Raw genomic sequence first — 12,887 nt, forward strand, 5'->3', positions numbered from 1 at the left:
GGGAGAAAGTGGGATTGATATACCCAGAATCCTGCTCATATACTGTAATACCTTGGACCAAAGCTGGCAAACCTGTGGGCAAAACCATAAAGCAGAGGGAGACTTGCCCTCAGATATTGAAGGTGTCTTATAGAAACACTCAACCCCTTCACAAAGTCACTGTTACTCCATGGCAGATGTGCTTCCACAACACTCAGTCTCTCTACAATGTCACTATTCTTTCACTTCAGATATTGAAAACCCTCAACTCCTCCACAAAGTCAGCACTATAAGATGGCAGATAAGTAATAGGAGTACTCACGTCCTGTGCAAAGTCACTGTGTTTCATTGAAGATATGCTCCAGGAACTCTGAACCCCTTCTACAAACTCAAAACTGCTCTACAGCAGATATATTATCAGGAATAGCTAACCTTTCTGTAACGTCCCCATTGTGTATGATTGATACGTTTCAAAAGGCAATGGTACAAAAGTTATACCAGAAAAAGGTATTTACCATAGTTCTATCCATATTGGTCAATTGGAAACTGGGGAGAGTAAGTATTGGTCTGGTGTGTAAATATAAGGTAAGGTGGTATGTTGACATTTTCCTCTAGGTATGGAGTCTGCTGGAATTCACGAGACTACCTACAACTCCATCATGAAATGCGACATTGATATCCGTAAAGACCTTTATGCCAACAATGTCCTCTCTGGAGGGACTACCATGTACCCAGGGATTGCAGACAGAATGCAGAAAGAAATCACAGCCTTGGCCCCTAGCACCATGAAAATTAAAGTATGTCTAAATCTTTTTCTTAATAACTCTTTGTTGAACATTTCAGAACTCAGGATTCACTTTGCAGTCATGCACCACCTACTACCATTAATTTGAATACAGAGATATGTGTCAGAATGATGCCAAGAGCTCATCAGTAACACAGTATCTCTGCATTGTCATAAAGATAAGTCAACTTTATTAACCAAATTATGGGGTCTTTTACTCAGCCACGGTAGCATTTCTAACTCGTGGTAGAAATCAGCTGAAGGTAAATGCTGATACGTCCATGCGTCTCGGCATTTACCACCAGCTGATTTCTACCACAAGCTAAAAACGCTATCGTGGCTTAGTAAAAGATCCCCTATATGTATCAATGCAGCAGAAAAGAAAAACCAAAATAACTAACAAAAAGATTTACAGTCTAAGTATGTCTGCTCACTGAAGAGGTGAATGAAATGAAATTATTCACAAAAGATGCTCTCTAATTCGGGAATAAATCTTTATTGAATAAGACCCTAAATATTTTCTAAGACATGTGAGAGGGTTATGGGGATCCTCATGTTTTATGAGCCTGTCTGGCAGTATAGCTTAAGTGTTTCTGATTATTGTACCTGCTCTCTTATGCCCCTGTGAACCAGATACTGTGCTAGGTCTAAACTTTAAAGTTGTTGATACATGTCGTTAATCTATAGCTGATTTTCTTCCTTATATAAAACTAGTAAAAGAGGCCTGTTTCCAACAGAAAGGAAATGGGGGCTAGCAAGGTTCCAGGGCCCCCTCCCTATCTCCTCTGAGTTCCAGCCCCCCTCCCCTCTGAGTTCTATGCCCCCCTACCTGCCTCCCTCCTTCCCTCAGAGTTCCATGCCCCCCTACCTGCCTCCCTCCCTCTCCTCCGAGTTCCAGGAACCCCTCCCCTTCGAGTTCCAGGACCTGCCTCTCCCACCCCTTCCCCCCTTCCCTTCGAGTTCCAGTACCCGCCCCTCCCCTTCCAGTTCCAGGACCAGCCCTCCCCTTCCGATGGAGTTCCAGGACCCCCTCCCCCGTGCCCCTCCCCCTACCTCTCGTCCCGTGCCCCTCCCCCCTGTCTCTTGTCCCGTGCCCTCCGAGTTCCATGCACCCACTGTCATCCCAGTTGCACAACCCTGTGCCTCCCTCCCTCTCTCTCTGTGGCCTCCAAGTGCAAGCAGGACGTGTGCGGCTGCCCCTCCCATTCATAAGTGCCAGCCGTTCTTTAAAACGTTTTACCTCGTGGTCCACCGGCAACAGTGAAGTGGAGCAGGCATGGAACGGCACTTCAGACTGCCTTCACTTTCGCTTCTGTTTCAGCTGTGCCTCTGGTCCCACCCTTCCGCAAACAGGAAATGAGGGCGGGACCAGAGGCACAGCTGAAACAGAAGCGAAAGCGAAGGCAGTGTGAAGCGCCGTGCCTGCTCCACTTCACTGTTGCCAGCTGACCAGGAGGTAAAACGTTTTAAAGAACAGCCGGTACTTACAAAGCGGAGGGGCAGCCGCACACGTCCTGCTTGCACTCGGAGGCCACAAAGAGAGAGAGAGGGAGGGAGGCTCGGAGCGGTGGAACTCGGAGGAGAGGGGGGGGCGTGGAACTCGGATGGGAGTGGAAGGAGGGAGGGGGGTAGGGGGGCATGGAACTCGGGGCGGTGGAACTCGTCGGAGAGGGGGGCCATGGAACTCGGACACAAGTGGAAGGAGGGAGGGAGGTGGGGGGTCATGGAACTTGGAGGGGCGATTCTGTATTCACCTCCAGTTGCTGGTGCTGGGTTCCCTTCCCTCTCACTTCCCATTGGTCCGCCCTGTGATGTCATCCCCAGGGCAGACCAATGGGAACTGTGTTACGAACCCAGGCATCCAGACGGAGGTGCAAATTATTATATAGGATGTTATTAAAGGAAGGAATGCAGATAAGCCTCCAAATAGGAAAGGAAGAAAATTGCTGATTAATTTATCTGAAATTTCACATTAATTTGGAAAAAAAAAGTAGCTTCACATTGTATTTTTTTCATATGAAAACACAGGAGTCTTTCCAGTGTCAAATGCGCTCATTTTTTAGGGGTAAGAGGGCAGGCTGCAATGTTCTTTCTATCACAAGCAAAAATAAAAACACACTGTATAATCTGAATGTGTGACAACTGAACCAGTGTGGAACTGTGGGAATGTGTGGGGATGAGCATTTATACCCCAGTAAAGGGGGTGGGGGATGGGCATGCATACCCAGTAAAGGGAGGTGTGGGGATGAACATGTATACCCAGTAAAGGTATATTCACAGTTTCTTACTATTTTATTTCATTTTATTTTAGCTCTAAATGGTTTGTAAGTTGTTGTATTTGATGTGATGCTAGTAGTTAGTTAGTTAGTTAGTTAGTTAGTTAGTTAGTTAGTTAGTTAGTTAGTTAGTTAGTTAGTTAGTTGCTTTTATTCAGTATGGTATGGCTAAAATTACTTAATATGATAGTTTCAACTGGTTTTAGTTTTGTTTGTTTCTATGCAATGTTACAGTTAATTTGAATGTTATGTTATGTTATTGATGGAACTGATTTTATTTTGCTATGATAGAGTTTAATTCACCTTGTAGGAATTGTTCTCTAACATATTTGTAGGTTTTATTAAGTTTGAAGGCCTATTTTATATAGAAGTTTGAAATCAGAAATGAGACATCCAGATCAGAATGTGCTCAATTCCAGTGACATTTTACAAAATGCTCTGCTGAATGTGGAGCCTTTTGTAAAATATAGATAGGGATGAACAGGAGTGCACACATGTATTTGCCAGCATGGACAGTAGGAGCAGTCATTTTACAAATATACATATGGAAGTGCCAGCATTTCAACAGGAAAGCAGCAATTTTACAGACTCCATATGTAAATGGCATTGCTTAGATGTGTACCCCTCCCATTAAAAAAAAACACCTATAGATATAAACACCACCAATTAAGCAGTAAAGCTACAATTTTTTCCCATTTTGAGGCATAAATACATAAATAAATAACGGGATATTAAGGAGAATTATTCCCTTGTGCAAAGCTCGGATTTTCTTCTGCCCTGTCAAGAAAAATGTTTTCTTAATATGTTAGGAATATAAACTGCTTTGTTGTACCCACTAAAAGTGGTATAGTAAATACCCAATAAACCATTATAAGCACTTTTTAAAAAACTGTGTGTGTAGAGATAAGTTACCCAGTTATCTAGTTCCAGGCTGGAGATTTGGCACAGTCCTTAATTTCTGACCACCCCATCCTGGTGCATTATGGGAGTTGCAGCACTGATTTCAATGGGCAGGATCAGGCACTACAAATGCCACACTGCAAAGAAACTCCAGTCCAGTGACATAGCCATGGGGAAGGGGGGTGCATGGGGGCCTTGGGGCCTGAATCCCCCACCTTGGGCTCAGGTCCCCTCCAAAACTGCAGCATCCCTTTACCTTTGCTGGTGGGGATGCTGAGGCCCTACCAGCCAAATAAATACAGTGCTGCCGGTCCCCTCCTATTTATACTGATTCCTTCCTGCTCTGAGCATGCTGGGACTTCTCATGCATGCTCAGAGTAGGAAGGAAACAGTGCAAGGAGGAGGGGAATGGCAGCACTGTATTTATTTGGCTAGCGGGACCTCGGTATTCCCGCCACCAAAGGTATAGTTAGTGCATGCAAGGGGGGGAGAGATGAATGCATTGCCCCCCCCAAAAAAAAAAAAAAAAAATTTCAGGGCTTGCTACACTACGGCTCCACTAAGCCTAGAACTGGGTAACTTGGTATCTCTGTCTGTGCCTTTGAGTTGGTGCATTTTTCCCGCATATGTATATTCCCATTATCAAATGGAGAATATATGTGTAGGTTTTTAGCCTACCCAAACCACACCCCTACCATGCACCTTGAAATCTATGTATACTGTGTAAACAACAGCTTTCTGAAGTTGTCATTTACAGCAGTGGCGTAGCCAGAAGACAATTTTTGGGTGGGCCAGCGGGTTGGATGGGTAGGCACTACAACCCCCCCCCCACACACACACACACACACACGGTCCAGCACATTTAAAGTTATCGGCGCTGAGTCCACTCACCTTCTCCCACCGTGGCGCTGCCTCCTCTCCTGCACTTCATGGTCTCAGTCTCCCGCCCCTGCGGCAGCGCTCTATCGGCACTGCCTGCCTGACAGCTGACAGACGCGGCGCGATGATGTCCTGCTCCGGGACCCTCCCTCTGCTGCGTGCAATCCACCCTGCGTAAACAGGAAGTTGAATCAACGCGGCAGAGGGAAGGCCCCGGAGCAGGAGGACGTCGCGCCGCGTCTGTCAGCTGTCAGGCAGGCAGCGCTGATAACAAATTGAAAGCGCTGCCGCAAGGGTGGGAAACAGAGACCGTGAAGTGCAGGAGAGGAGGCAGCGCTACGGTGGGGGTGGGAGAAGGTGAGGATGGGCCTGAGACAAAGCTGGGTGGGCCTGGGCCCATCCAGGCCCACCCGTAGCTACGCCCCTGATTTACAGTTGTATATGATCTAGATATATAAATGCCATGGAGATGCTTCTCAAAAGAAACACCATTATGTTTCTGATTAATAGGTTTTATATGAGCCATTGTGTTTTCCCTTTTGTTATTCTTCACTTGGGTATTTGTGTTACAGAGAAGGTGCATTAAATTCTCAATACATAAATAAAATATTTGATTAGATCAAAAATGTAGTTGGTATACCATTGACTTGGATTAAGCCTAAATTGGCTCAGAAACTGTAAGTGGAACACTGTCCGATTGAATAAGAATGAAGATGGTGAACTAGCTGCTTCTTGTTGTCCCTCTCTGGTTTTGGTACAGTCCTAACTCAGTGTCCTTTTTCATCCCTGAGCAGATAATTGCCCCCCCAGAGAGGAAATATTCTGTTTGGATCGGAGGGTCAATCCTAGCTTCTCTCTCCACCTTCCAGCAAATGTGGATTAGTAAACCAGAATACGATGAGGCCGGCCCCTCCATTGTCCACAGGAAATGCTTCTGAGAAAATTCTTGCCCAGCTGAGAAATCTAAAACTTTATAACAATTCTTTATAATGATGTCACAATACCATTAAAGCCTTCAGAATGTTCCAATGTGTTCCATAATTCTTGCTCATTGTTTTGCAAATGTAACAGCAACAGGAGGTCTCAGTTTTGTATGGAAGTAGTACAACTTTACTATAATATCAATTTTTTTTCTAAAATTGTCAGGAATGTAAGTCATTATTTACAATAAAACATAGAGCTTGTGACTCAAGCATAGGTCTTGGCTTGAGTTCAGTTCCTTAGCCTTATAGGCAATGAATCAAGAGTGAGCAATAGCTAAGCTAAGCCAGGCATGCATGTCTTCCCTATGGCAGGCTCCTTACTGCCACATGGCTGATGGATTCTTTCCTGGCCTGTTTCAATTGTCGCAAGAAGTAGAAACAGCCGTAGGACCTAACTTTCATAAACGCATGCAGATGACAAACATTACCCTTCCCTAGATATAGTGAAGGAGTTTGCTCAGTACTGAGGGTGCTGAAGCAGCCTCTACACCTACAGCACTGCCACCTATTGAAACAGAAGGGTAGGTTACAAGATTGTCTGAGCACAGTACTCCTTGTGTCTGTGGGAACACCCCTTCTGTACTTACCTGCTTCCTGCTTAAAATGGAATTCTAGAGTGTGTATGGGAGGGGGGAGCACAAAGCTTACTTACAGTAGCCCCCCTGCATCTACTGCTGCTATTTAATGCCCCCTGCTCTCCCAGGAGTGATAGGAGTGGGATATGAAAACTGAAAGACAATGGTGTGAATATGGAGCAGAACAGAAGGGATTTATCATGGGTAGACAGCATTGATGGGTGGGTGAAGTGAGGAGGTGAACAAAGATGATGGAAGGAGAGAAGATAGGAGAAATGGATGGATAATAGAAGAATGGAGGAGTAACATAGTAACATAGTAGATGACGGCAGAAAAAGACCTGCACGGTCCATCCAGTCTGCCCAACAAGACAAACTCATATGTGCTACTTTTTGTGTATACCTTACCTTGATTTGTACCTGTCCTTTTCAGGGCACAGACCGTATAAGTCTGCCCAGCACTATCCCCGCCTCCCAACCACCAGCCCCGCCTCCCACCACCGGTTCTGGCACAGACCGTATAAGTCTGCCCGGCACTATAAAAACTTATATACTGCATTTAGGCAGTTCACAGCATTCACAATCCCAAGTCACATTTTACACAACATACATTATTAAACATTAAAAAATCAGGCCAAAAAACCCTATATCCAACTGCTGCCATCTGCCCAAAATACTCACCTCCACTCTTTACAGGACCTGCCAATCTTTCAGCTCCTTGCGACTCTGGGCAAGTCACTTAACCCTCCATTGCCCCAGGTACAAAATAAGTACCTGTTTATAATAAGTAAGGCATATCAAATCCCATCCCCTTTTCATTTACCAATTTATAGAACATCCCATAATTTTGCTTCCTCCTAATCTCCCTTGGCAGATTGTTCCACCACATTGATTACTGAGAACATTGTAGACTGGATCTTAAACATTTCCAAGGGCAGTTAGCAGCTTCTCTGCAAGAATGTGGGTTCCCTAACTTCACTGCCTGAAAAACATCATCACCTTAAATTTAACCCAGAATTCTACCAGGAATCAATGCAGTCCCCCGACAACTGAGAAGCTCATTCCAGTGAAGTCTCCCCCAAATCATCCTTGCTGCTGCACTCTGCACCAATTGGTGCCATTTTACTATCCTACCAGAGGACCCAAGTGAATGCATTACCATATTCTGGGTGTATGATTAACAAAGCTCAAGTTACTGCTTACAAAGCCTTCTTACTCAAATACTATCACATCTTTTACCAACTCTATGTCCTACTAATCACTACCCAAGAATGTGCCTCCATGTTAAAGTCCCCTGTCATAATCGTTCCTTATTCCTCACAGTCCACACTATCCAAAGAGAGGAAATGAGATTGCATTTTTTCACATACTAGATACATTTGCTTGGCTTGTGGTCTGCTCCCTAAAGCTGAATTAGACCCCTTGGTTTGGTTCTCTCATGTCCAGACCTGGATAAAACCTTATTATGCCACCATTAACTGCTAAGCTCACGCTGGAAATAAAGTCCTTATGTAAGGTAAAAATATGACTAACATCTCTAGATTATAACATCACCATGGATACAAAGTTATTTTATACTGTAAAGCCTTGTTTGAACATCATATAAAGTCATTAAATACAGTAAAGCTTCCCTGTGACATCACTGATTCTTAATATTCATTAACCCTCACTCTACCAGTCTTACATATAAAGTCACCATAGATTAAAAGATGGAATAACATCCGTGGCTTATCAAGTTGTAAAGTTAGCCTTACCCTTTTCACCATATCTATAAAAGTTAAATATTTGCTGTAATCTGATGCTGATTCAAAGACTCAAAGATATTCTAGGCAGGGAAGTAGCTGGGGATTTCTGCAGGATTTGTTGTCTTCTGTGCTGGCAAGTGTTACCTGTGCCCTAGAAGAAGAAATGCAGTGCACTATTGTCACCTTAAACAAGGTCAACCAAGGAGGCTGATCCAGGCCTGGGTTTGCCCCACTATACACAGGGCCTTGTAGTTCTGATTGTCCCATTCAATTTCCTAATATAATCAGTCTCTATTATAATACACTTTCAATGCATATGCCATCTTCACAAAGGACTCAGAATAGCTTACTACAGTTTCATGCACGCATGCAATGGGGAGAATCCATGACTAAATCAACACCTTTGGTTGAGCTGGAGTGATTGGTTACTTTAGAAGAGCTGCCAATTTACCCAGTTCATAAGTCTTTGCTTGTACCCAAGGAAATCAGTGCTGCAAGTACCAAAATGCACTGGGATGTACTGTAGGGCAGAATTATGTCGTGGCCCAGACTTTAAGGACACTTCAAATGAGCTAACTCAACGGTTCATAAAGCAGATTTTTGCCCTAGTAAGTCAGCTGCCAACAGATAGAAGGGCAGGGGTGGTTTACAGCCACCATCACCTGCAAAAATCTGTCTATCTTTATTTATTGCATTTGTATCCCACATTATCCCACCTCTTTGCAGGCTCAATGTGGCTTACATTACATTATGGATAGTGGAAATGAGAAGAGAATACACATTTGGTGTTACAGTAGGATTTTGGGTTACATGGTAATGGAATACATGATAGTGATATAACAAAAAGCATTCTTGACAAATTCTGGATATATGTAGGAGCATCACATGTTTTGATCTTTATGGTATATCTTGTCGAAGAGATGGGTCTTTTGTAGTTTGCGGAAGTTGGTCAGTTCATAGGTCGCTTTTAGGTTGCGTGGCAACCTCAAGCTCTGATTGGCCACTAAAGATATTGGATGAACCACAGCAGTCCACTGGGACATCCTGTAAAGGCACTGCTTTTCGTGGTCTGGCCTGTAAATATAATCCTTATTAGATATGCATCGCTGTATTATAGATGTAGTCTCTTCCACTACTAAATCATATTCACATGAATATTTCCCCACAGGGGTTTGATAAAAACAATCCTTCTCTCTCACCTTTGTTGTGCTCAGGGATCTAGTGTAAATATCTCCTGCCTATATAAAGTACCAGCAATGTTCAGGGTGTGGTATAAATGCAATTATGGTAGGTCCTCTTAAAAATCTGTTTTATACCATGTAATCACAAGGAAACTGTAGTTAAACAGTATGAACTATCATCTATCCCAAAACAGCAAGGAATACCAGGCTCTTACTTCCTCACCTCCTGTGCACTGGAGTACTTCTGTTTTCAGCAGGAGAAGTTATTGAGCCCTACCTGCAGCCTCCTCCTATCTCAGCTTTCCTCTGCTGTTTTAACATGCGATCTCATGACACCTGCCAGGCCCACCTGCAGAGGATAAAGAAACAGCAATTTATTAAACATTGCTTACTGACCCTGCTGGCTGAAGCTGATCAAGTAAAAGTGATGAGATGATAAACAGGATAATACTACTAGGGGAGTGGAGGAGATGGGGTAAAAGCTAACATATTGGTTTTCAACCCAGTCAGGGTTTTCAGGATATCCCCACTGAATTCATTGGGGATATCCTGAAAATCTTGACTGGCTGGTTGTGCCCCGAGGACTGGGTTGAAAACCTCTGGCTAGAACTTACCAAAGGGTTAATCCTATCCTGCTGAGATGGGGTTATCAGACATCTAAGAAGACTGATCTCAAAATTCCCTCCTGGAATTTGGGAAGATGTGCCCTAACTGTCACAGAAAAATAATTGATCTCTTTCAACCAATTTATCTCTTTCAACCATGCCAAGCACCTCATCCCCATTGTCACAAGCATTAGCCCAAGAACCAGCAGCCCGAAGTGGTTAAACTGCTGCTGGTGTCTTCTTTCAGCCAAAATCCACCATTTTTCTCACACGCTGCTCCTTGCACATGCACAGACTGAGTGATTACATAGTGCCAGGTTGCTGGCACAACACTCCTCGTCAAGCAGGTGGTAGCTTAAGAGGGTGTTGCATAGGCCAAGGCACATTGCCAGCTAAATGCGCACGTGACTACATGTGTAGCGTACTAAGGACTAAAATAAGTATCTCCAGTGCAGTCTTACCATCTGCTGATCAAAATTCTGCTACAAACTTATGTAACAATAACTCCAGATTCTACCGCCTCATAAAATAATGCTACAGTGCCTTTGAGACATTGCTTCCTAAGGTAACGATTTAACTAAAGGCAACGCTGGGGGTCTGTATTATTATTATTTATTGCATTTGTACCCCACATTATCCCACATTTTTGCAGGCTCAATGTGGCTTACAGAATGTTATGATATAGTCATTACATGATTTTAAATAGTCGGTAATAAGCTGAAGGTAGATGAGGATTTAAATGGAAAGGTGATAGTTAAGGTCGTGTGAGAGGTTTTTGAAGCACTTGGGTAGTTTAGGAGTGGTTAGTTTCATTTTTTTCACGGAGAGAGTAGTGGATGTTTGGAATGCCCTCCCGCGGGAGGTGGTGGAAACGAAAACTGTAACTGAATTCAAACATTTGTGGGATAAACATAAAGGAATCCTGTTCAGAAGGAATGGATCCTAAGGAGCTGTATATGTCAAATAGGGCTAAAAGATGACATCCAGCTGCAGGACACCCTGAGCTAGAAGTTATTTTATTATTTATTGACTTATTGATTTAGATTTGGCGCATGTCTTTTTCAGTTGTAGCTTAAGGTGAGTTACTTTCAGGTACAGTAGGTTATTTGTCTATCCCTGGAGAGCTTACAGTCTGAGGCCAGGGATTGATGCGGAAAGCTAGCCTGGCAGAAGCATGCAGTTAGTGTGATGTCTGCATGCCATTTTATGGCTACATGATGCAGAGAAGTGTTTCACACAGAAGATAATGCTGCGTGAATCCACATGTAGGACACTGGCACATAGCATATTAAAATGAATGGTAATGAGGTTATTAGCTATTCACCCTCAATGCAGAGAAGTACACAAAACTTTCAGGTAAGTGCAATGCTAGAACTTGAATGCCAGGTCTGAAGAGGCATAAAAGGGTTAGTTGAAAGGATCTAATGCTTGTTTGGGGAATTAATTGCCAGTTTTCTTTATTTTTGCTGAAAGCATAACAGTACTTGCAACTTTTGGAACAGAATGGGAGGTGACAGTTCTGTGCACAGGTCCAAGCAGAAAAAAAAATTGTACACACACATGTATTGGAATGTTGTTCTGTGCATAAATAACGACATTGCAAAAATGAAATGTGCAAGAGATGTTTACAAGGCTGATATTTATCCACAGAATAACATTCCAGCACATGGGCAGATGTGCACCGACATTTTTGTTTTGCTCAGACATACACACAGTACTAGCCGCCCTTGGCGCAGAACCTTGTGTGCACATATGCAGTAGGCTTACCCTGATTAGCAAACACATTCTGCATGTTTCAAATTTGCACATGATTAGCTTCCTAAATTGGTGGGCAAAACTTTCTCATTATGTTTGTATTAAAAGCCATGTGCTCAGCCATGGGCACACAGCTCTAATGAATGGCTTTGTGCATCAGCCTCTAAGTTTGTTCTGGAGGAAAAGGAAGGTTAAATGATTTGCCCAAGATCACAAGCAGCCACAGTGGGATTTGAACTAAGCTTCCCTGGTTTCTCACCCTGTTTTTTTTTTTTACCATTAGGAAACTGCTCCACTCCAAGCGGGGCCATTCCAAGGTTTGTGCCAGCGATGCAGCCACACAGGGCACATGGGAGATAAGAGTACAAAAATCACTCCCCACGCATCCTGGAGTGGATGTGGTGCAGTGGGCGCTAGGGGGCTTAGTTCCAACTCAGGATGCTGCTGAGTCCAGGACTTTCCAAACTTGTCCTGGTAACTACACAATCAAGTCTGGTTTTCAGGATGAAATGCATTTGTATATAGATCCCAAGTCTTTCATTCCTAAATGTTGTAATCTTTCTTTCTCAAGTTAATTATTTTATTTTTGCCCCCGTGTTTGTGGCTGGCTTGAGCCTGCAGTATGTGTCCTGTTTTTTCTTTACTTTCCTTTTAACTGTTCTGCTATCAAATGTTTGTAGTTCTATTTTCTGTTCTCCTCCTTTTTTCCTATGTTACTATTGTAGTCCATTTGTAAGCTGCTCAGAAGGTTTCCCAGTTGGGCAGGACAACAAAATTGAATAAACTTGGAATATGGTTGCCAGTCAACTAGTTCCAGATTTGCACTATAGGACTGATCCAATCCCAACTTGACCTATTGCATTTGGGACTTATTCTACATGGTATCCAGAAAATAAATGTGACCCCTTACCATTATTCCCTCTAAGCTGACTGGGAGTCCTTAACCTACAGTCCTGTCAGTGGATGGTGCTGTTTCATTATCACATTTTTAATGAGGGACAGGCAAGATCTACAAGATTCCAGGGAACCTGCTTTTATCTAGCCATTGAATCAAGGAGGTTTAAGCCCATCTGGCCCATTATGTGGGCTGAAGGCAGTGGGTGGAGCTTGCCGCCATATTGGTTTGCCCAAAACAATAGCAAACTTGTGAGGATATTGTTTATTAAACCTCTCTGATTTTGCATTCTCTCTGTTAGGAGGGGATAAGGGTGGGGGGGGGGGGGATG

General features: G+C 43.5%; 1 protein-coding gene across 1 annotated transcript in view; it reads left to right on the top strand.

Annotated features, from left to right (window-relative positions):
* The window catches only part of ACTG2 (actin gamma 2, smooth muscle), a 42,987-nt gene extending 37,140 nt beyond the window's left edge, over positions 1-5,847 (top strand). The window contains exons 8-9 of the mRNA XM_030201787.1: positions 595-776; positions 5,613-5,847. Of these exons, the coding sequence (XP_030057647.1) occupies positions 595-776; positions 5,613-5,756 (326 nt within the window). The 3' untranslated portion in view covers positions 5,757-5,847. The remainder of the gene's footprint in view (positions 1-594; positions 777-5,612) is intronic.
* The last annotated feature ends 7,040 nt before the right edge of the window (positions 5,848-12,887 follow it).

The sequence above is a fragment of the Microcaecilia unicolor genome, chromosome 4 (genome assembly GCF_901765095.1).
Source record: "Microcaecilia unicolor chromosome 4, aMicUni1.1, whole genome shotgun sequence".
In the NCBI taxonomy this organism is placed as follows: Eukaryota; Metazoa; Chordata; class Amphibia; order Gymnophiona; family Siphonopidae; genus Microcaecilia; species Microcaecilia unicolor.